The following is a 24,901-nucleotide window of genomic DNA, read 5'->3' on the forward strand; positions in this document are numbered from 1 at the left end:
CACAGCACTAAGGCCTTGAGACCTGGAGGGTTATAGCACATCCTCCAGCACATCCAGGAGCCAATTTCCAAGACCTGCCTAAGTGTTTATGGACAGCCTGACATTCTCCACCCTGACAGAGACAGTACCCACCCTGAGAACAATGTGGTCACTCAGCTGTTGTTAGAGCACCCTAAACTTGAGCCCAGCTGATTTGAATATAACTCAGTAGTGGCTCTGTGTTTAAACAAAGTCACTTTTCATGAAATGAAACCTGCGCTGACTTTCCTACTGCTTATTTCATTTTTAACACTCAGTCTTGAGTCTCTTCTGTGGACTTGGAACAATTCTTCTGATCTGCAGCTTATAGAGTTTCTTCAGAGGCGATCACAGTCTTCACAGCAGGGTATTAAAAATGGGCCCTGGAAGCTCACTATAAACATTATGTTAGAACAGTGCCTGCAACAGCCGCTTCGAACAGGTACTGTACCACAGGAATCAGCAGTACCACAATGAACAGCAAAGCCACAAATTCATCATCTTAGTTGACAAAATTTACCTTTAGGTGTTGTGTCAGTCAGAACCAGATCCTCGTGGCCCTGCTCCACCACCTTGATGACGAAGAGCGGGAGCCCGTCCTTCTCCTCGATGGAGCAGAGGTAGCGGCAGCGCCTGTTGGCGTACCTCATGCTCCAGTAGAGCCTGCTGGCCTCATAGCCCACGGGGAAGAGGGCTTTGGAGGAGTGGAAGGCCTGCATCTGCTGTGGCAGCAGCTGGCCCACGGCGTGGAAGATGAGGCTCCCCACACGGAAGGTGTGGTCGCGCTCCCCGCGCTGGACGATGCTGGCGATCTGCCGCACCTCGTCGCGCTGCACGTACACCCTCCGGAACACCGCGAAGTAACTCAGCTCCTGCTCGTGAGTTCCCTTTGGTTTGTGCATGGGGCAAAGCATGGTCTTGTCTTTAAAAAACATGCATTGTGCTTTAATGGCACAGGTAAAGTGATAAATATTGGTGCACCTTAACCTGTGGCAACCGCTGGTGGCACCCATTTTGTGACAGAACATGCATTTCATCTGCAGGCCTCTCCGCAGTGCTAGTTCCACGTTTATTAAGGCACCAGCTTGTGTCTCGTAGACTTCTGTAGACCAAAGAGCACAGTTCAAATGGACCCAAAGGTCTAAATCCAGGTTGAGAAGCCTTGCTGGTCCATCAGTTAATCCGTCACCCTCCTCATGACAGAAGCAACATTTCCTGTAGTCTTTAGGCACAGGGTCTGGTTTAAGGGTTGTGCCCAGTTTTTTAAGAAATTCATCTATTTCTTCTTCACAAGGAGGTTTGAATGATCCTTTAGGAATCACAATCTGAATGCTCCACTTTTTCCATTTCATCCCTTTCCATTTCTTACTGGGAGGCCGGCAGTCCTCCAGACTGCTGTGTATTGCTTTTAACCTGGGTTTGAGTTTCACCGTTACCTTCAGCTCATCCGGTTTCGCCTCTACCTTGGCTGCTTCAAAGGCAGGGGGGAACATGATGGGGGGTGATGAGGGTGGAGAAACCTTTTCCTGCAGCTGAGGCAGACAATGGACGTCCAGAGTGGAGATGTTGTTGCTGTACTGATGGAATGCTTTGGGCGGCCTCTCCTTCATTGGCGACTGTGGCAGGGTTGGGACTGATTCCTGAAAATCAACAGAAAACTCTTTAAGAAAAAGATCCCAAACTTGTTAGTCATTAACTATAACCTGAAAACATGGGCAGATCAATATGGGAGAGGCTTCTCCAAATGCCTAAAATCAAGATGCAGCAACAGAGAAAGATGGAAATTATTCTGACCCACAGCTTGGATCAGGATTTGGAGCAGGAAACTCTCCCAGCCTACCTAGAACATGGTGCCCCTTCAATACCCGAGAGAAAGCGTAAATAATCCTTTGTCCAGGTTCTGAATGCAAAACTCCTCAACTGCCCTCCGTGAGCTGACTGCCAGCTTTAGTTCTTGGGGATTCTTAGAAAGTTTTGTTACAACACAAAGGAACCTTAAAAAATGGGTCACGAACTAATTTAAAGCATAAGAATCTGATATATGGTAGAAGTGGAAAATTTAAAACTAATGCCACATAATTTTTTCCTGGAAACAAGTGAGGAGGAATTTCTGCAGGGCTTTGGATTAGATAAAACTTGAGGACTTAAACTATTCAATCACAGTAAACAAGAATTATACCTGCAGAGATTTGTGAAAAAAAATAACCCCAAAAACCTAAGAGAGAAAACAAGAAACAACAAAGGAAGTTTATATTATGAAGTGCTTAACGTGGTTTGTGTGATTAATCTTGAAAGAGTAAATTAAAGGATCAAGAGGCTGAACATGACATTTAATTAACTTAATTAGGTACATGCTGATGCACTTGTAGAGGAATGCTACCCTGTTTATACAACAACTGAAAATGAGCTACATGGGACTCTAAAAGGATATGGATGCACACAGAGTTATCTTCTCCAGGGTTGTATTTTTTTAATTCAATTCCTTTTGAGAAAGTAAGTAGGATGCACTTGAGGGAAGGCTTCAAACTGTATCGTCTATACAGGACTATGAGAACACATTAATTAGGTAAAGCTTGAAGGAAGCTGTTCTGTCCAACAGTTTAAGGGAAAAAAGGTACATATGATCTAGAAACAGTAGAAGACAAGTTAGTCAAAAGCAGTACTCAAAAAATTTTAACTGTGAGAAACTCAACAAGATCAATCAGTCTTCAGTGAAGACTATTTCACTTTTAATGATTAAATAATTAGATTAAAGTAATCTAAATTTAAGTTCCCCTTCCTCTGACACTGAATGACCCTTGAGACAGCAAGAAATGATGCCCCATTTCTCTCAGGTGTTGGACACCCCTTGCAGAGTCTGCAGGTAGAGAACTACAGCAGAATATTTGGGATCACCTGAGGAAATTCCCTGGCCTAATTCCTCCTTCAGTTGAATGAAATTCCTCAGATGTACTTTTGCAGTAAGAAGGAACTCCTTTCCCTGGTCACTGTCAGCTCACAGGCCCCTTACTGGTGTTCTGGTAATCAATGCTTTAAAATGGCAGCTTCACCCAAATAAAGTCAGGGAACGGGATTCTATTTTTGCAGTACACTGAACAAATTAAACTCTTTTTACAAACTTGCTGCTCAATTATTATTTTCACAGCTGTAATTTTATTTTTAACTGTACAAGCCCAATCCAAATGCAGGATATACCCCTTAAAAACGTGTCTGTGGTTGTTTACAATGTCCAGAGAACCTGAATCATTCATTTTTTGAGACTGCATCTTCAAAGCCTGGGTGGGGAGCCAAAGGTGATGGCTTTTCTGCCATGCATCTGTCAGACACAAATTTCTGCAAACATGATTTTTAATTCATGCTGCTGGTTCAGAATCTCAGCGTCTGAATATAGAGCAATTAATTTATAAACCTCTCAAATGAAGTGCAAACTTCCCCCTCGGCCCCTCTCTGTTCTCCAACAAATAGCTGCAATAATTTCAGCTCACTTGGGTCTGCCAGTGTTTGATACTTACTTTGTTCTCTGAGTTTTTTGCTTGCACAGCTGCTGAATAAAGAACAAAGCAGTTGTTGCTACAGAATACAATGTCCTTCATTTTATCTGAGCCTTCTTGGGAATCCTGGGAATCAAACACAGAAGAGTGTAAGAAGTGCATTCTAATACCATTCTTCACATAGTAAGTGTAATGAAACAAGTCTTCCAATCTGGCTGGAAACTCTTTTATTTATAGAACATTTGTGAAATAATGAGGGATGCTGTGATATAAATACTTGATTATTTGACAGATCTAACGTTACCACCACCTACACCCCTGTTCTTCAGCAATTCCTGCCTTTCACAGAGGTTTAACAATCAAAATAAAGCATTCTACACCATGCATCCATCTGCTCCATAGGCACTCTTGCAAAGCAAAATCCATTTTCTTTTATCTTTAGATGGCAAAAGAATGTCTAATTTCAGCCTAATCAAAGCCAGATCACACTGTTTTATCAACTGATCCATCTGCAAAACCTTACTGGGAATTCAGTGCATTCCTGTCTGCATGAACACTTTACTCTGTGCAAGTTCTGGCTGTGTCTTTGTGGTGTAGTCACCTCCTGGTCACTGAAGAGCAATGGCATTCTTTGAAGGAATGACACTTCCCAGTATAAGGACAAGAGATTGCACCTGAAATCTGATTCCTGCCCCAAAGGAGTGCAAGTATTCTTGCTCTTGCAGTAATTCCTGACACAGCAACGTGGCTGCCTCACAAATGAGCTTTTTTGGAATTGAGGTCCCTGAAGAAGTCAGGGAAGGAGGTTGGTAGCAGAGCTTTGAGAACCCCCATAGATGGGACCTGTTTTATGAAATGTTCTGGGATTCATTTTGTATCAGTAACAACAACTTTGCCATTTTTTAGCAGTACTGCAGATCTGCCTGAATGTCCCACCCTGAATCAGGACATACAAGGAAGGGGGACAACACAGGAAGCTGAAGTGCTCTTGGCAGGCAGGACAAGCAGGACTTTGTGCCACCCCTTGCTTTAAGGAGCCCAGCTGAGCACAGGGCCCTGCCCTGGGCACCCAGCACTGACCTGTTTGAGGAAGGGCAGGTCTTTGAAGGATTTCCTCACACCACTGCCCAGAACCACGACCTTGCAGTGGGAGCACCAGCGAGGCCTCAGTGCTGAGCCCTCTGCCATGCTCTGGCTGTGATCCTTGTAGCCAGCCAGACCTAGGGAACAGATTATCTGTCAGAGGCTGCATCAGATCAAACCAGATTTATGAGACATCACAGTATTCTTCACTGGTCTAGAGGACTAGACCTCCTGGATAGGGCATGGAAGGAGGATTTTAAACCTTGACCTGACAGATAAATTGTATAAGTCAGACCTAAAACAGCTGTGCAAACCAGGCAAAAACACATCTTGTGTAAAAAAATCACAAAATTAACTAACACAGGAATACCAACCACTTCAACAACCATGTCAAACTTTCCAACATGGGAATAATCTTCCTGAATGACGTATTTAAAACCAGACTGGACATAAAAGACCCTAACAATGTTAGGAATTATGGGAGAAATGCCTCACCTACAGTGATGTAAACAGACAATAGAAATCAGAGATGGATGAGAACTCCTCATGGTTAAATCCAGGAGCATCCACATGATCATGTAAGAAGTGAAAGGTTTTATTTGAAATAAGAATCAATTATTTAATTCTAGAGCATGGATTTATGAGCCTGAAATGCATCCTGACTCAGTTAAAGCCTGGTACTGAACACTGGGAGGTTAAAGCCCACTCACCATTGCTGTTGGCAGGGAATGGCACATTGGGCTGCTTCAGTCCATAGGGCCCCACCATCCTGGCAGGTCCCATGGATCCTGCCTGGGGACCCTGCAGGAGCAAGTGCTGCCTGTACTCCATAGATGGGTTCCCTCTGGGAGTGTTGGTGGCTGCCATGGAGGATGGGACGTCTGGAGCATTGCTGACCTCGTAACTGTTGGGAATTCTGACATGGAGCAGGTTGGAGAATGCTGCTACAACGCTACTGATGTTCTAAAAACAGGAATAAAAACCAAAAATAATTTGTTTACATCTGACAAACAGCTCAGACAGCAGAGATACAAACTGTTAGAAGACTGCAACAGCAGCGTTATTGCACTGTAACCTCCTCAGAGTCACTACACACAAACCAAATAAACTGCTGCTGTACTCTACGTATGTAATACATGCTAATTCTTTTTACCTCAGCAGCTGTGGGATGTAAAGTAATCGCTACAGAGATAAGGCCAGATTTAGGACCGTTCTGGGATGGTCCAAGCTGGGAGGAGAAGAAGCCAGAACCAGGTAATGCTCCTGAACCGGGTTCTGATTTTATGTAATTCCTTTTGGCTTCTGAACCTGAAAATAAACCAGAATACAGCACATTAATCCGACACTTATGGGAACAGACAAAAAACCAATCCTAGCTGTAAGTGTTCACTCTGCTGCAGCCTCACCTTTCCCAGTGCTGCTGGGCAGGATGGGAATGATGGGAGATGGGACAGGTTCTGGGTTCTCCTCCTTTACAACCGACAAGTCTGGGTAGCGACTGATCTCCATTCCCACCACGCTTTCAGGAGAGGAAGAAGGAACAAAGCTGTCAGGAGTGTCCCTGTCCTCACAGTGATCTTGAACCCTGGAACAAAACCAAAAACGCTGTTTTGGAAATGGACTACACTTCTGGTAAGCCAAAGTTATAAATCATGACAGGGAACTAAAATGAACTTGCTGGTTGCTCCTGGTCACAGAACACAAGTAGGTGGTTGGCCATCACCTCTGGGTATCCCATATTCCATTGCACACATATTCCATTTCTTGGGAAAGATCCATGAAGAAAACAAAGACACTAACAAAGCCAAACCCTCTGTTCCCCATGGCTCTATCCACCAGGGTAAAAAAATGAACATTTAGTATTTGAACTGTTTTAATATTTAAACTGTCTGGCCTTTGTTCAAATACAGGCTCCAGTGTTTCACCCACATTTTGGGCAGGCAAATGAAAGGGAGGCAAAAGGGAAGATCTCTGCAGGAAGACTCATGTTCCAGCCAGTGTTTCTCACCTGGGAAACTGAGTGGAGCTCTGCAGTTTCAGGCTGGCCCCTGCACAGTCTTGCTGCTGCTACAGCAGTCACCTGTCACTGCAGCACCACACTGCTCCAAGAAAAGCACCTATTTGTATAGTTTCCTTCCACTTAAAAGATCAAGGTAAGGAACTCCAAGTAGGAATCACCTACTTCACTATGCTGCTCTCTACACGTGGACTGTTAAGAGTTAAAATGATCCCATTCCATTCGCTGCCCTTCTGTGCCTGAGCAAAAAGGATTTTGTTTCTCCACACTTTCTCAGTCTCCTCCAATGAAAGCTCACAGAATCTGCTCCAATATCTTTTAGAAGATGTCAAATCAAACCTACCTTAACTCTTCCTGGTTGTTGTGAGGTGGTGTTGGAAGTGAAGCAGGAACATCCACAGTTTTGGGGCCCTGAGCCATTGCTCTGGCTAATAAATCATCTTGTGGTCTGAAAGGCAACTGGAACTGCTTTGGCCCCAGAGCTTTGGTAACTGAAACCAGAGAGGCACAGAGAGCACAATGAGACATCTGGACAGCTCTTTCAGTGATGGACATGCTGCCTGCTGGGTGTGGGTGGGGCCTGATGGTGACACCATTCTAAGGCACTTGGGAGTTCAATAAATTGTGACCATTTGGAATTAACTTCCATTTTTACAAAAACCTGCATATTTTGAGCAAACAGGGCCTGAAAGGCTTTTGAGTGTGTTTTCTTCCACTATGAGAGGATGTTTGTTTACTTAAAAAACCCACAAAACTACAAAAACATCAACAATTTTGTAACAACAAAGGAAAAGAGGTGTGAAAAAAAGGATTTTAATCACTGAATAGTCCTTACAAAGAGCCAGTACAAAGAACAGAAAGCAATTTTAACTGTCCAAATTGTAAGTATCAGGAAATACACACTGACTGCACACATTCTAGATAGGCTGCTTTGAGCCCACTTAACCAAGGAGCTTGTGCCAGTCATTTGTACTGGACCCAAAAAACATAATCTTAAGGTTTTCTTTCTCATTTCTTAAGAGTGTCTCTAGCTCTCAACATGTTCTTGAATGGGAACAAGGCAAAGGCACCAACAAGTGACACTATACTGGTGTAAGATATTGCTGGCTAGTAATGATTCTAACCTTGAAAAGTCTGGGCATTTTGTTTTCATAAAGGAGCATTGCAACTGAGAAGCATCCTAGGAGGTAACCTGGAGGAGTCTGAGGAGAGACCTCCCAGCAGCCTCCAGCTTCCTCATGATGGGAGGCAGAGGGGCAGGTATGGATCTCTTCTCTCTGGTCACCAGTGAAAGGATCCAAGGGAAGGGCCTGAAGTTGTGTCAAGGGAGGTTTAGGCTGGATATCAGAAAAAGGTTCTTCACCCAGAGAGTGGCTGGGCACTGAACAGGCTCCCCAGGGCAGCGGTCACAGCACCAAACCTGACAGAGCTCCAAGAGCATTTGGACAATGCTCTCAGGCACAGGGTGGGATTGTTGGGGGTGTCCTGTGCAGGGCTGGGAGCTGGACTCAGTGATCCTTGGTGGTCCCTTCCAACTCAGCATGTTTTATGATTCAAAGATCTATTTTGCCACTTGCTACAAGCAGGACAGACTTTACAGCACCAACACACAGAGCCTTACCATCGTGGCCTCCCAGCACTGCAGCCTTGCCAGCGAGCTCCTCCGTGGTGGCAAAGCCATTGACCAACTTCTGGCAGGCCACGGGCGGCGGCGTGGGAGGGAGAGAGGCCGGGGGGGTCGGGGGATTGCTCAGGTTGTTCTGCTGCACGACATGAATGAAAGAACCATCAACCAGGATGGAACACAAGGAGACAACTTGCCTTGTTCCAGTACCAGACAATGAAACCTACTCAGTTTCACAGGTGTAGAACTGATACGCAGCCATAGCTGAGACCCAAGCATGAGACAGAAAGGTGTCTACTGTACGAGACACAACGAGTGGCTTTTCTTGTATCAGTGATATCAGAGAAATGGCTCACGTGAGAAGATGTGGCTGAACTGTTTACAAAAATGCTCAAAGAACATTTTAAGGAACGGTTTCAAACTAGTTCCTGCAGTTTCAGCAAAGGTCCCAACTCCATGCTGAGAACTGTTCCACAGTGACTCTCCAGCACCACAAACAAGTCAGCTTCCCCAAATGCCCCTCAAGGGGAAGCTGCCTCATGCTCAGCACAGGATGAGCTGCCACTGAAGCAGCTACCATGGAGCAGCAGATACTCTGCAAGTTCATACTCTGGGCTACTTCTCACCAGTTTACTCAACTGCCCATATTTTAAATGAAAGTTAAATGAGAACTTCAGTATCTGTTGCTCCTGCAGTCATGCCCACAAAGCTAATCCTCATTACTTACTTTTGACAACAAGAACTATTTCTGTAGGTCCCATTCTCAGCTTACACACTGTGTAAGGCTGGAGAAAACACCACTGGTTTTAAGAGGTTTTTATATTAGGGTATCCAAGCAGCAAATTTGATTCTGTCTGTTCAGTATCCCACTGCCCTCCCAGTACTGCCACTCTGATCTCAGAGACTAAGTTTTAAATGCTGTGGGTTATTAACTCATCAACAAACAGTCTATTTTGTTCAGATTTCCCAGGGTCTTAGTTAGGGCTTGGTAAGCAAATGAGAAAAAGTCTATTTCTTATTTAATTCACATTAAGAAATGTTTAATGCTTTCAAAGACTTTGCAAAATACTGAGAATTCAGTATTTTCTGCTCCACAAAACTGTAATTACAATTTTCATTATTTAGCATCCATTTGTTAAAAGAGTATTTGTAGTTTTTCATTAGTTTACAACAACAGTCTCCAGAACCAAAATCCACTTTCAGAGGGTAAAACAATAGTGACTGTTCAACACTATCTAGTCTACCAATAGGCTGTTTTTCTTCTAGTTGCATAAAAGGCAAGAACCCTGACTAGTAGTAATAATATCATGGACTTCTCTTCCCACAGAGAGCACACAACAGAAATCCAGATTAAAACTGTACCTTGTAAATGAGCTGGGAATAGTAATCTGAAGCCCCATCAAGAGTAGCACTACCAAAACTTCCCACAAGTCGATTTCCACCATTGAGTTGGCCACTGCCATAAGGGAGAAAGTGTGCAAAGCTCACTCCAATTATTGGTTCCACCAAAGGCAGAAGAGAAAGTTGCTGTATTAAAAGAAAAAAAAAAAGTCAGAAATTAAGTCTAAGACAGAACACTGCAATCCTCCAGCCAGTAGAATGCTTTCTAATTTAAAAGAAGAATTGGAATTTATCCACTGCAGGAAATTGTTCAGCTCCAGCTCCCTGCCAGCTCATCCAGAGGCTGCCAGAGCTGACAGGAACTCTGTGGCTTTGGGACTGCCATGTCAGCCCACCTTCCAAAATTAAACACCAAACTTTAAATTCCCTGACTTTGTGGAAGTTCACATTTTCCCCAACCTGTGCTCAAAATTCAACTTAAGCATCAACTTCACTTCCACTGGGAGAAATCCACTGCTCCACATGGCCTCTGGACTGCCTCTGCCAGCCCCTGCACACTCACCTGTTTCAGCTGGATGAAGGTATCTGCATTAGGATAAACAGCCTGCTTCTCTTCTTCCTCTTTTTTCCTCTTCTTGGACCGAGGAGCTGCCTTCTCTCCCGTCCTCTGAGCCCGCTTGTTTCTCTGCTTCTTGGTTTCAGGTCCTACATCTGTTCTCTGGAGCTGGCTGTTACTGCACCCAAATGTACCTTGCATCTGGGCTCCTGCAGTTTGCTGGTGTGAAAAAAGGAAGTGCAGCACAATTTTTGACATGTTAATACACAGTTCACTCCGATTTACTGCACGGCTCTGAAAGCACAGGCACAGAGTAATAAATCTCACTGATAACAAAGTGTATTTTACTGGCAGGTGGAACTGCTCAACTGTCCCTACAGACAGAATTATGACCTCCCATTAACACCACTGACATCTGAAAACATCATTAAAAACTCACAGGCCAGTAACATTCTCTTCTGAATACCCCCTAAAAGAAAGTTACATGTGCATGAAGCCTTGGAGATGTTCACCAGGGCCTAATGAAAGACAGACTTGGTGGCAGAAGAAAGGTGTGGAAGTTAATATAATACAGAAGTATTTTGAGGTTAGCAACAAAAAAAGTCCTGTGAAACCTTTCTGGATTGTACCACTTGCTTAAATACTTCCAGTACAAATTTGCAAAGCCTTTCTTCCCATAGAAGCATAGGTGGGTAAAAGGGACCAGGATGGGACTCTAATGATACAGGGGCAAAACAAAAGGAAGTCCAGTTTTTAAAAAATTCACTGTTATTTTAAACAGCTTTACATGACCCCTACCACTAGTATTTTAATATTCCTACCACACGTTTTAACTGGAAATCTTTTACACTTAATCACAAGCTGCTCACAATTACTTTTACTTATATGAGTATTTTTTTCTTTTAAATACATTTGAATTTTTTTTTAAGAATGAATTAGGAGTTTAGGCAATCAAAACCCAAAAGCAGAGATTAAGATTACAATAAAACGACCAACAAGTCTAAGTGTAAAGCGTGTCCTACCTCCACAGAAAGCACTTTTCTTTAGGTCTGTTTTTAAAGATCTTAAGAATTAACAAAACATATAGATGACTCAGGTGGAGACACAGGAGAAAGGAGACACACCATGTTCTGCACAGACACATACCAGTCAGTAACTAGGAATCATACTATAAAATCCTGCCTGAATATTAGGAAGTGGTATTTTTTGAGGAAAATTTTCTGTAGAAATTGGGTTTTTTTGCATTTTAGTGACTTCTGAATATGCTGACCTAAGAAGCCATATTCTTTACTTGACACAGTGATTTACTTGTGGAGAAAAGGCAGGAAAGAGGCTAAAGTTCCTTAAAGCTGTTTCCTCCACCCCTGTACAGGTAGGTTATGTCCCCACACATGCCCACACTAAGGCACAGACTAGGCTGGACTGCTGCTGACCACAGAGTAACAAAACCAGTACCAGGCTCACCATTCCTTCAGCTGGACTCTGCTTCTCTGCTAACTTTTTATCCCCAGAAGCCTCTTCTTCTGCTCGGCCACTGTTCTCTGGTTTCTGATTTAGAAGAGATGAGGACTTCTTGTTTTTTAGCAGGTGTTTCAGCAGTTCATTCCCTGACTCCCCTTTGGCTGCCAGAGCACCGGATGGCTGTGCTGGACTCGGAGCTGAAGAGGTTGGCTGTGAGGTGACCTTATCCTCCTCCACCTTAATACTGCTTGGATTTTCTGGTTTAGGCTCAGCTTGACCTGAGCATTGATCAGTTTCTGCCTTTTCCAGTTTAACTTCTTGGAGGCTGGTGGGTGTGTCCATTTTAGCCTTTTCAGCCTCTGCATTCCCCCCGGGCTGTTTCTGGGACACGCTGCTGCTGCTGCTGGGGAGCTTCCCCTCCAGCTCTGGGGAGCTCTCTCCTGTGTTGGATATCGAGGGGCCCGTTAGCTCCAGGGACTCCAGTTCATCCTGGTGCCGTGGCTCACTGGGGGTGTTCACTGTGGGGGTGGAGGTAGCATCAGAAATGGTTGGGGTTGATGGTGCAGTGATATCCGAGTGTGGAGTTGACGGGGCTTTTATGGACTCGGCATCGTCATCCTTTTTCTTTTTCCGTGTCCTTTTCTTTTTGCCTTTCTCTTCTGGGATTATATCAGAATACAGCTGGATGAGAGACTGGCCTGATACAGGGATGTTTGCAGCCTGGGGCACACCAGTGTCCGACCCACATGGGGCACTGCCCCCCAGCACCGGAGATGAAGGGACAGCAGAAGGGAACGGAGGCCTGACCTGGTTCTGCGTAAAGGCAGCCCCAGGGAGATTCCCATGAGTTTGTTTTACATTATGGAAACTGGGGGCTCCACCTGGACCAGCAGATGCATCAGGTCCAAAAGCTGCAGGTCCCACTGGCCTTCGCTCTGTGCTTTGCATAAAATTGGTGGCAGAAGGGGAAGTCACAGCACCCTGCTGCAGGATCTGCCCCATCTGCTGCTGCTGCTGTGGGGATGGCTGCAGGGGACGAGGGGTTTGCATGAAATCACAAGGCAGCTCAGAATTGAAGAAAGGTATCTGAGATAAGGATGTTTTGTTGTTCAGCTCAGGCCCCATCATACTGTGCTGCTCCAGCTCCATCCTCTGCTGCAGAGCTCTCTGTCGATCCACCTCCTGCATCAGCTGGATGCGCTGCCGCTCCTGCTGCTCCCGTAAGCGCTCCTTGCGCTCCCGCTCCTGGAAGCTTTCACTGAAAGGGTTGTTGTCCTCAAACTCCACTCTTGGGGGTGGCCCTGACTGTGCAGCTGCATTTGGGCCAGGCACAGAAGCCGGTGCACCAGGAGTAATTGGCAGTGGTGTCATTGGAGGCTGCATCCTTGCTGGATTCATGGAAATGTGACTCGCAGGGTTCGCAGGTTGCCATCCGGATATATTTGGCATCCTGGTGGGGTTGGATTGCCCAGGGATCACCACTGCGTGCTGCTGATGCTGGAGCTGCTGTGCCACCATGGGGAAGCTCTGCTGATTCATTGCTGGTGCTGTTCCTCCTGGAACCATGGGAGGCTGGGCCTGGACCCCTGGCATTATGGAATGTGGGGCCATCCCACACTGCTGCTGCTGCTGCTGCTTGATCCGGTACTCCTCAATCAGCTCCGCGTGCTCCTTCTGCTGCTTCCGGATCTAAACATTGAAACAGTCATTATTCACCTCTGCCACCAACTGGCTGTGCAAGCAGCATAAAGCATGTACTCACCACTGTAACTCCAGGAGACAATGAACTCAGGCCAAACCAGAATTTCTGCAGTGATTTTAATGCTAAACAGCCATTATTTCATCAGAAATACTTCCCAGCCCAAGACCTCAGACAAAACAGCAGCATCTCAAAGTTCTAATTACACACCAAGACTGCACTGTGCTAGAGAATATACAAACCTAAACTAGCAGTGATCCTTGTCCTACAGATCTTATCCTCCATGCACAGAATACAAACAGTTGGGAACAGACAGGAAAAGGGAAACAGTGAGATGGATGATCACACATCAGCAACATTTTAAAAAGATGTAAATGGAAAGGAAAAGTTTGCAGGAAAACAGTGATGGATATTCCCATTTTTTCACAAGCAGATCCTCAAACACCCCATATCAGATGAAAATTGCAACTGCTGCTTGAAAATTTAAGATTTTAAGACCAAAATAAACTCAACATGGGCACTGCAAGTTATGCCTTGTAGCTTAGACAAACAGGAGAAGTTGAGGGAAGGACACAACGCTGTCAACTGGACAAGCAAGAGCCTTTCAGAAACACTGCAGGGACCCAACTAAACTAAAAATAGAAGGATTTGCAATCCACTGGTTGATGATACATACATTATGGAAAATCCCCCTCTCACTTCTGCTCATTTGATTATGACTTCCACAGCTTATGTAGGGATAGAAAAGCTCTGCAATGAATTGTGTGATAGCCCTCTCCTTTATCTGAAGAAAGGACTAAGACAGAAAGCTCAGGGTAACAGTGATGCCACAGGACACACTTTAGGCTGCAGGACAGATGCACCCAAAAGGTTATTTACACATTAATCCCAAGTCCAGGACGATTTATGAGCTCTGCCTTGGCACTGACACTGCTGGATAAACAGTGCTACTGCACAGAGGCACTGACTGGACCCATCTGCACTGCACAGACCCAGTGCTCCAGGGCTTCCCCTGCTCCTACAGCACTAGATCCATGCTGGCTCTGTGGGGCTGTACCACGAGGCCCCCAAACCACCACAACCTCCTGGGCCTGGATCAGCTGTGACTGTCCCTGACTCAACATGGGCACTGCAAGTTATGCCTTGTAGCTTAGACAAACAGGAGAAGTTGAGGGAAGGACACAACGCTGTCAACTGGACAAGCAAGAGCCTTTCAGAAACACTGCAGGGACCCAACTAAACTAAAAATAGAAGGATTTGCAATCCACTGGTTGATGATACATACATTATGGAAAATCCCCCTCTCACTTCTGCTCATTTGATTATGTCTTCCACAGCTTATGTAGGGATAGAAAAGCTCTGCAATGAATTGTGTGATAGCCCTCTCCTTTATCTGAAGAAAGGACTAAGACAGAAAGCTCAGGGTAACAGCGATGCCACAGGACACACTTCAGGCTGCAGGACAGACTTCAGGCTGCAGGACAGATGCACCCAAAAGGTTATTTACACATTAATCCCAAGTCCAGGACGATTTATGAGCTCTGCCTTGGCACTGACACTGCTGGATAAACAGTGCTACTGCACAGAGGCACTGACTGGACCCATCTGCACTGCACAGACCCAGTGCTTCAGGGCTTCCCCTGCTCCTACAGCACTAGATCCATGCTGGCTCTGTGGGGCTGTACCACGAGGCCCCCAAACCACCACAACCTCCTGGGCCTGGATCAGCTGTGACTGTCCCTGGAACGAGCTGAGGTGTCCAAGGCCCAGGGCTGAGCACACCCAGAGGCCGTGAGCTGAGCTGTAGCTTTCAGCAGGGCAGGGAGGGCAGGGCAGAGCCTGTGAGCACAGACACAGTGCCACAGGGGCCATCTGGCAGTGTCTGCGTGGCTCCATGCCTGGCCAATAACCCCGACTCACATCAGCTCCTGGGGCACAGTCAGCTCCGTGTCCTCTGTGCCTGTGTCCAGGACCAGCCACTCCCAGGGATCCAGGAGATCTTTTCTCTCTCCATACATACAGAGACTTTTCAAAAACTAACAGGAGCTTGATTGAAGAAAAATTATTTGATCTGATTTGAAAGAGTGGCAAATTGCTTCCAATAGAAGGTGGTAAAAACTATGCATTAAACCTCATTTAAGCTCCTACGAGGTACAGAACAAAATGCGGCTTAGGATGTGGATGAATCAACCACTGGTCTAAATCAGTGGCTAAAGGGCAGTGGATGACTTCTGCTAGCAGCAGATTAAACTTAAATTTGAAATTTACAAATAGGAGAACCTTAATTATGGGGCAGTAAATGGATCTGCCAGCAATGTCATGGTTAACAGCTGCTACTTCAGTCTAACTCCAACAAAAGATTGGACTGTCGTATGTAAAAAAAAAGATTGCTTAAAGGGGATTTTTTCTGCATTTGTTCTACTTGTGATTCATTGTGGAAGGGGAAAAAAATTATGTAGAAATAATTTACCCACTCCATCCCTCTTCCACACACTGGAAAGATAAGCCAACTAATATCCCATCCAGCACATACTTCGTCTTGAAGCAACCCAGGAGAACTCAAGGGTCAGATATTACTCAGGACTTCATTCCAAGCTGTCTGCTGCCAATTTTTTTCTTTCATACTAGTAAAGGATAATTCTAAAGCATGTTCATTTTCAACAGGACTAGTTGATCCTGACAATCATGCCAGGTAATTTTTAATAAAAGTCTTGAGGAACACAGCAGTAACTACTGGTGGGCAAAGCATAATAACAAAACTATCACAGGTTTATCTTACTATTATCACAGTTACAATACGTGAAATTCCAACTGAATGTAAGGAAAGGAAAACAAAGCCCAGTGAAAGTGGTTACATGTAGAAACAGGGGCCCAGAAAGGCTGGGAAATCTCTTCCCCTGGAGACTTACAGAACTTGACTGACAAGGTGCCGAGTAACCTGATTTAATCGTGAAGCTACTTCTGCTTTGATCATGGCTAAAAGATCTCCAGACATCCCTTTGACCTGTGTTATTCCATGACACAATACTGATGATTAGCATCTAGGAATGAGACAGACCACAAAACTAGTCTAATACTAGATATAATAACAACAGATTTTCAAACTGTAAAAAAAGAAGAAGATTGGGTTAGGACATTCATTCAAGCCTGAAACAAAGCCCTGCATGCTAAAACTTTTCTCTGAAGGTTTCATTTTTGCTTGGCATGGTGCCAAGAACTCTGCTGCAAGTCATTTTGCCAAGGAATTCCCTTCTTCCCAAAAGTACTAACCCAGCTTTTTGTCATAATGTTTGCCACAGAATATTCCTTTTGCAGCTCCAGTGTCACCTACACTCCAGAGCAATGCTGTTACACACACAGAACAAAACAGGGAGCGGCTCCTTTAGAAAGAGCTCTACTGTGTCTTTCAGAAGATTTAAAGGAAAGACTTACTACCACTGTGACAGCTCAGTGCCAAGGTGAACAGTCTGGATTCCAGATGATTACCTGGTCTAGCTGTTTTTGGACCATACTTTGCTGCTCAGTAACGTGTTTCAGCTGCTCTGCGTCCTCCTCTGGGAACTCCCGGCCGGCTTTCTTGGCCGTGCGCTGTTTGGCTGAAAGAGCCTTCTTGGATTTTCTGTGGGCTCCAATCTGCTCCTCCAGGTACTTCTGCTGCATTTGAAGAAGTTGTTGTGTATCCTGCAGCCATTCCTCGTATTGCTTTCGTTGTGAATCATCTAGAGAGAAGGGAAATGAAGTGTGATATGATCTCATCCTGGAGATGAGGACTCATCCTACTTTTTAAAACTCAAGTTTAACAATCAGGTTCCCCTCCTTATTTTAAGAAACTAGTGGTCAAATTCAGCCAAATTTGACAGGTATTTCAAGAAATAGTATGTTCTTGGAATGACTTGCGTAAATGAGACAGATATCCAAATTACTTCATTTGTTAGAGGAAACACATTTGCCAGTGAGTAAATGTGGCTTTGAGAACTGCTACAGAATCCAGTGATTCCCTGTCCAGCCACAGAAGAGGGGACATGGAAGATCTCTGGAAGTACTCAAGTACAAAAAGATTAGGGAACAAGGACATAAAGGAAACATGGCCTAATAAATTCTGGTGTTTGCAGAAAACTGTTGTACATACAAAATTTATTTTTATTACAACTCAAAAGAAAAATATTAAAATGATGAACAACATCAAATATTCATGAAGTGAAAGAAATATACTGTCTTTGTAAAAACCACTTTGTCAGTGTCAGCTCTCAGCATGGGGCCTTCAGCACCAGTGCCATTTTGTATCCCCAAAATAAATGCCTCTCATTTAGAGGCATTGCTGTTCTTTCAAATGAGAAACGCTCATCTGCCACGTGCAGTCCACTGCTCTCTGATGTTTTTCTGGAGGCAAAACAACCATGACTGATAACACTTGACCTGCACTAAGCACAGAAAGCAAGAGAGAACACTGGTGATGGTGTCATTTGTCTCCTGATCACATTTTCAGTGAGTTGAGACACCAGAAGTATGCACAGATCTTCCTTGTGAAGACCCTCGTTTAACAGAGATACCACACAGCTCCCTGATTTCAATATAACCGTGTCTTCCTTGTGCTCCAGACCCTGCCACCTTCTACTCCATGACTCACTGTGTCACTGACAGCTTTGATTGAACACCTCAACTAAACCTACTCAGGGTGAGCTACAGCCTCAAGGCGCTTTCAGGGAAAAATTCTGCAGAACTGATCCCAAAAACTGAGGGGACAATTGAGTGGAAACACTGAGAGTATCATGAGAAGCATGAAAGCACTGAAATGTTAACGAGTTCCAGGTAAGAGTAACTACTACTGAACTGAAAACCAGATTTACTCAAGTGCTCAGAAGCCACCACCACCCAACCAGAGCAGGGCCATGCTGAGTGCCATGTGGAATCACAACACAAATAATTAATAAAGGTAATATTGCCAAAGCTCCTTATTACATACCCAGTGCTGCTACTCCAGCTTCTGGAAAATGTGAAGGAATTTACTTTTGTTTCTTATTCACAAATATCAAGTGAAGTATTTATAGTAATAGAAACACTTTTTTACACATGGTCTTTCTCTCGCAACATATGCTCTGCTTTAATTTCTACTAATAAATCTTTCTAATCACAGAGACTAGGATTCACAATTGATCTAGGGCAGCCAGAAATATGGAATGCAAAAAGCTACTGCAGTGTGTTTCTGCTTTCAACAAATGTGCTTCACCAGCCAGGCTTGCCTAACCAGTGCCTGGAAAGCTTTTTCTGGTATTTGCTCAAATGAAAATGATGCTGCACAAAACTTTCTGCCTCTGAAATAAAAAAATTCAATCACACAGCTGTTCTCATTGAGCTCAGAATATTACAACACAACCCAAGACCAGGTTTCTGATACAGCAGCCAGTTAATAGATTATTGCTCTTACACAAATCCAAACAATGTTAATTTTCTGTTTCCCTCTTTCTTTATGGTGTTTTGTTGATGATAGCTTTTAGAAAAAAAAAGGTAACAGCATTTACTATACACCCCATCATTACCTGGCATTGTAATGATGAAATGACTCAAATTTTAAAATGATCTTTTTTTTGAGAGAGGATCCATCTATGGATAGCTCGAGGCAAAACAACCATGACTGATAACACTTGACCTGCACTAAGCACAGAAAGCAAGAGAGAACACTGGTGATGGTGTCATTTGTCTCCTGATCACATTTTCAGTGAGTTGAGACACCAGAAGTATATGCACAGATCTTCCTTGTGAAGACCCTCGTTTAACAGAGATACCACACAGCTCCCTGATTTCAATATAACCATGTCTTCCTTGTGCTCCAGACCCTGCCACCTTCTACTCCATGACTCACTGTGTCACTGACAGCTTTGATTGAACACCTCAACTAAACCTACTCAGGGTGAGCTACAGCCTCAAGGCGCTTTCAGGGAAAAATTCTGCAGAACTGATCCCAAAAACTGAGGGGACAATTGAGTGGAAACACTGAGAGTATCATGAGAAGCATGAAAGCACTGAAATGTTAACGAGTTCCAGGTAAGAGTAACTACTACTGAACTGAAAACCAGATTTACTCAAGTGCTCAGAAGCCACCACCACCCAACCAGAGCAGGGCCATGCTGAGTGCCATGTGGAATCACAACACAAATAATTAATAAAGGTAATATTGCCAAAGCTCCTTATTACATACCCAGTGCTGCTACTCCAGCTTCTGGAAAATGTGAAGGAATTTACTTCTGTTTCTTATTCACAAATATCAAGTGAAGTATTTGTAGTAATAGAAACACTTTTTTACACATGGTCTTTCTCTCGCAACATATGCTCTGCTTTAATTTCTACTAATAAATCTTTCTAATCACAGAGACTAGGATTCACAATTGATCTAGGGCAGCCAGAAATATGGAATGCAAAAAGCTACTGCAGTGTGTTTCTGCTTTCAACAAATGTGCTTCACCAGCCAGGCTTGCCTAACCAGTGCCTGGAAAGCTTTTTCTGGTATTTGCTCAAATGAAAATGATGCTGCACAAAACTTTCTGCCTCTGAAATAAAAAATTTCCATCAATACACAGCTGTTCTCATTGAGCTCAGAATATTACAACACAACCCAAGACCAGGTTTCTGATACAGCAGTCAGTTAATAGATTATTGCTCTTACACAAATCCAAACAATGTTAATTTTCTGTTTCCCTCTTTCTTTATGGTGTTTTGTTGATGATAGCTTTTAGAAAAAAAAAGGTAACAGCATTTACTATACACCCCATCATTACCTGGCATTGTAATGATGAAATGACTCAAATTTTAAAATGATCTTTTTTTTGAGAGAGGATCCATCTATGGATAGCTCATTTTAAAGAAAGCAGAACTGTAAAATGAAAGAAAACCCAACAAACCATAAATAAATTATGAAATCTTTACTTACTGACAAAACCAGGACCAAAATTGGGAGGATTAGGTCTAGAAATCTGAGGTGTCAAACTTCCATCCTAGAAATTTCAGTAAAACAGACAGACAAGGATATTGAATTATGATTCAATTAAAATACTCAAAACTTAGTGATCATTATTGAACAGTTTTGTTTCAAGCCCATATCAAGTTGCATTACCTGTGTAATTGCCTGTTGCATATGATTTTGGCCTTCACTGGTCTGAGCCCCTGGCACTGGCTGACCCATAAAGGGAAACCTATTGATAAACAGAAAGAGAAATTGTAACCTTGCAAATCAGCATTTTAGGAGAGTGAGACAACTTTATAATGTTCAACTTAAACAAAGCACCCAAATATTATACAGACATGCACTCGAACTTCTGTACCAAACCTTTTCAACATCTGGAGAATACAGATAGCATTTTGCCCTTGGTTGAAACGATTGCATTTTACATTTTTCAGAGAGATGAAGTAAACATGACCTACTGTGCTAGAACAGTGAAAACACACACACACAAAAGTCTGTATTTGTATTTTAATATTTTATAATTTAAAGAAAAACAGTTGAATGCATTTAGATTTCATGGCCACCATCACAGTCAACTGCAGTTGGGTAAGTGTACCTTGGGTAAGCCATTTGTTATCATGGGGCACTGGACAGAGAAAATCCAGTTTGAAGGGCCACACCAAAAGAACAGGCACAGATTCTCCCTGGCCCCTGGACTCCCCACCCACCCTAAGGACAGTCATGGTACAGCCTGCACAGTTCATGGCTCCTTTTGTCCTCAGAAGAGATTTAAGGAGAGGATGGAATTTCCACTACTTGGGCTAAAATCTTATTTATACCCAGCGTTAAATGACTTGCTGCAACATGAGCTTCCACTGTTACATGGCCACCCCCAGTTTTCTAGCACAACCCGTGGGAGATGTGTCATTACCTAATTAGCAAGTGGGAAAACAAGAAGAGCATCAACATGTTGGCCATGTTGACCCATGACATTACAACTGGAACACAAATCTGATGCATTTGAATACCTTTTATAGTTCCCTACTGCCACACTGGCTTTACTCCTAGGAGATAATGCTGTGTTAGCATCAAATGCGAACTACACAACAGAAATAATTTTTTTTTCATTTCCTGCACAGTCATTTCCTTTTATGTTCTGTAGTCCTAAAGAATGGTGTCAAGAGTTGCCTACCTGTTCATGACCATTGGTGGCATCCCCATGTTACTCTGTGCCATGACTTTGTTGATCCCCTTAAGAGCCACCATTTTTGCTTTCATTATGGGATCCGTAATCGCATCAAAATCTGTAAGACAAAATCAGCAGCAGTGAATCACACAGCTGAACATCACAAGTTATTAAAAGGAAATTACTTGTTTACATTTAGTTCATGTGTAAATCTACAGTAAAACATTAACTCCATTCCTATTTCACATTAATTGTCCTCCCCACTTTGATATTCAAGGTTAATAAGCAGTTTCATGTATCCTGTAGAATTTAGTGCAGCAACAGCTGCCTTTGTTATCAGCCACAACATACAACCAAAAGCAGGTCAGTCTGAGAGTCTTGAGAAGGGCTCTAGACCCAATCTGGCTATGACCTAACAGATTAATAAATTCTATTTATGGTTTTAAGACTCAGGAAGAGGAGTTGTTCCTGTGATCTCAACTGGCAACTGAGACACCATCATTAGTGCACTATGAGAATGGCCTCGATGATCACTGTAGTTACAACTTAAACAATTCCAAAATTTAGTGTTTCATTATCAGTTAAATAATGGTGATGGTCTTGATATGAATGCTCAAACTGCTTGGTTATATTAAACAAGCAACCACAGTTTTTCTTATTTTTTTTAGTACAAGCAGAATTATATGTGATATTTCGGGGCCTTGCCTAGACTGTGGGTTTTGATAATCCCTTTCCTTATGACACAACAAATACTCAAAAAAAAAAAAAAAGTCATAGAACAACCATAAACATAAAATTGATAGATCAAGTATCAAGGTCAGCTACTGCACTTGATCACTTTATGTTGCTGACAAAGGATGCATTTACTCCCTGTCTCATGAGAACCTAAAGTATAAAGAGAGTATGTGACACAGCTGATGTCACAAACATTATCAGTATAGCAGAGCTACCCTGATCCTGGTAATGGCAACAGAAGCTTTGCCACAGAGTTCAGAATTCCACCCACATGCTCAATTTCCATACTCCTTTCGTACCTAATGGGCAGGCTGATTTTTATTATGCCACCTTCGAGTTCTACAAATTTACCTGCTTCTGGCAGTCCTGTGGATTATTTAACTATTTGTTGCTGCATTTTTAGAACACCAACCAGAACACAAACAGGACACCCACGTACCAATATTGGGGAAAAATGGTTCCGAACGCTGGCGAATCATGGCTTGCATCTGTCTCTGCTGCTGCTGCTCCTGCCTCTCCTGATCCAAGAGGTCCTGCAGAAGAAGTGGCTGTTCCTCTAGCAGAAGTGGCCTCTCTCTGTTTTGTTGCTGAGCTAGGGGCTGAGGGAGCATCATCTGCTGGGGACCAGAGATGCCGCTGGGACCAGGACGGTTTGGTACAGCCACAGTCTGATTAGATGTCTGTCCTGTCCCAAAGTTATGATTAGATGACTGACCCTGAATAAATCCTGGATTTGGTGACCCTTGAGAAAAATTATGGTTCATTCGTGGAACCATGGGCAGATTGGAATTTAAAGTGTTTTCCAAGATCTGTCCAGCAGGTGTCATGAGTGTTTGTGGAATACCTGATCCATGGTTCATTTGTGTGGGTGGCAGAGATTGAGATGGAGATCCCAGAGTTCTTGCTTCGGCATTGTCTGAGCTTTCACTAGACAGCAAACTTGAGAGGACTGGGGTGGACCCAGAAATACTGCAGGAACTTACTGCTCCTTGAACAGGCAGTGGAGCAGATCCCTGAGCATCAGGACTAGGCACAGTTGTATCTTGACTAGGAACAGCAGGAGTTTTGTCAGGGAATTCTGGGTTAGCAGGTTGTGCAGGAGCCTTTTCCCCATCCTTTAACTCCACTTCAGCAGCCTGTTGAGTACTTGTGGACTCAGTATTTCCATCACCTTTTTCATTTTCATTCTTCTTTTCCTCTTGAGTGTTTGGGGAAAGTACTTTTGTTTTAATTTCATTTTCTGTAGCTGATTTCTTTGGTGGAGACTGGGTCTCAGCAGGGGCAACAGTTGTATCCCCTTGTTCTTTCTGTTTGGGTTCTTCTGCCTTGCCCTGGATATCTAGTTTGTCATCAATGGGGACACTAAGGTCTAGTTCTTCATTAAACATTCCTTTCTTATCCCCCACATCAAGGTCTGGGTCAGTGTATGCAATTAAATCAAATTCCCCAGATCTCAGAAGATCATCAAGGTGAGGATCATTGGTTTCCAAATTATCTAGAGTGTCCAGTTCATCTCCTTTCCCATCCTCTGTGTCCAGGTTCAGATTTTCCAAATCCTCATCATCTAAATCCTTGACTTCAACCCCATCAAGGTCTTTCACATCCAAATCTTTTACAGCAGGATCATCAGGATCAAGCTTCTCTTCTAGACCATCACTTGGCTGGTTGGGAATCTGCAAGTTTGCAGATTCATCACTTGGTGCAGATGTAGACAAAGATGGTCCTGGGAATGCATCAGCAACTGGCTGACCCAGAGAACGCATTACAAGTGCAGGTGGGTTCTCAGGATTGATTTGATCCTGCTGGGACTGGGACATGTGCTCCAAACTCGCAGCCATCTGCAACTGGTTTGGGATTCCTTGAGAATTGTGCCTCAGCGGTTCTGCCTGTCTTGGGCCTGGGAACTCCTGCCTGGGCAGGAAGCCGGGGTGCCTCTGGTGCTGAGCTGCTGCATCCAGCACAGTGGCAGCAGCGGGGTTGAAGGGCAGCCTTGGCCTGCCATCAGGAGCTCTGTGACGCAGCTCGATGAACGCCTGCCCCAGGATGTTGTGCTGCTGCACCGGAATTCCCTGCGGGGGAAAATGCTGCGAGATGCCGGATGCGTTATTGATCTGTGGGTTGTTCACTGCCCGGGGCATGTCAATAGACAGGGATCTCCTCAGCTGTGGGGGAACTCCAGGGCGCTGCATGGGCTGCTGAGGACCAAGGAAACGCTCCTGGCCCGAGGGTGGACCATGACCACCTCCTGGAAATCCGTATCTAAAATAAAGCATGAAAGGCAAATCATCTTTTTTCTCAGTCTCACATGACTAAGTAACTGTTCACCAAAATGCTTTACATGATGAATTCATCAAGATATTTAAATCAATGTTTTGACTAATTATACTTACATTTAAATGAGCTTTATGACTACAATAAAATAATTGCTTTAATTATGTTTAATAAACAACCTGCTTTCAATTTCAATAATAATAATAGATAGAAAACTCTTGACAGTCAGAACTAACCTAGTAATTAAAATACATGTTAATGCAATTCAGAGTAAAAAAACTTCAGTGTGTGGATTTAGAAATTACTGAAATAAATCCAGATACTGAAAAAATTAATTTCTGAGACTGTTCCTACTGGTATTCGTTTTAAATTGTAGCATTCACTGTAGAAATGCCACAGACAGAAGCTGATGTTTGATCACATACTCATTAGAAATGAATTTATTCATTATTAAGACATCAAAAATAAAGTATTTTACTTTT

At 43.6% G+C, this 24,901-nt stretch overlaps 1 protein-coding gene across 15 annotated transcripts in view; it reads right to left on the reverse strand.

Annotated features, from left to right (window-relative positions):
• KMT2C (lysine methyltransferase 2C) overlaps window positions 1-24,901 on the reverse strand; it is a 187,442-nt gene that overhangs the window by 5,708 nt on the left and 156,833 nt on the right. For 13 of the 15 annotated variants that reach the window (XM_041486406.1, XM_041486454.1, XM_041486464.1 and 10 more), the window contains 16 exons: window positions 22,588-24,407; window positions 21,420-21,531; window positions 20,399-20,477; window positions 20,216-20,279; window positions 16,777-17,009; window positions 11,595-13,280; window positions 10,137-10,349; window positions 9,596-9,760; window positions 8,231-8,372; window positions 6,953-7,100; window positions 5,999-6,177; window positions 5,746-5,900; window positions 5,303-5,555; window positions 4,590-4,729; window positions 3,531-3,635; window positions 539-1,658 (listed from right to left, as the gene is read on the reverse strand). In XM_041486406.1, coding sequence (XP_041342340.1) covers window positions 539-1,658; window positions 3,531-3,635; window positions 4,590-4,729; window positions 5,303-5,555; window positions 5,746-5,900; window positions 5,999-6,177; window positions 6,953-7,100; window positions 8,231-8,372; window positions 9,596-9,760; window positions 10,137-10,349; window positions 11,595-13,280; window positions 16,777-17,009; window positions 20,216-20,279; window positions 20,399-20,477; window positions 21,420-21,531; window positions 22,588-24,407 — 6,614 coding nt within the window. The remainder of the gene's footprint in view (window positions 1-538; window positions 1,659-3,530; window positions 3,636-4,589; window positions 4,730-5,302; window positions 5,556-5,745; window positions 5,901-5,998; window positions 6,178-6,952; window positions 7,101-8,230; window positions 8,373-9,595; window positions 9,761-10,136; window positions 10,350-11,594; window positions 13,281-16,776; window positions 17,010-20,215; window positions 20,280-20,398; window positions 20,478-21,419; window positions 21,532-22,587; window positions 24,408-24,901) is intronic. The other 2 variants (XM_041486526.1, XM_041486421.1) reach the window with 1 other exon arrangement.

This window comes from Pyrgilauda ruficollis, unplaced genomic scaffold, assembly GCF_017590135.1.
Source record: "Pyrgilauda ruficollis isolate IOZ18807 unplaced genomic scaffold, ASM1759013v1 scaffold12, whole genome shotgun sequence".
Lineage (NCBI taxonomy): Eukaryota > Metazoa > Chordata > Aves > Passeriformes > Passeridae > Pyrgilauda > Pyrgilauda ruficollis.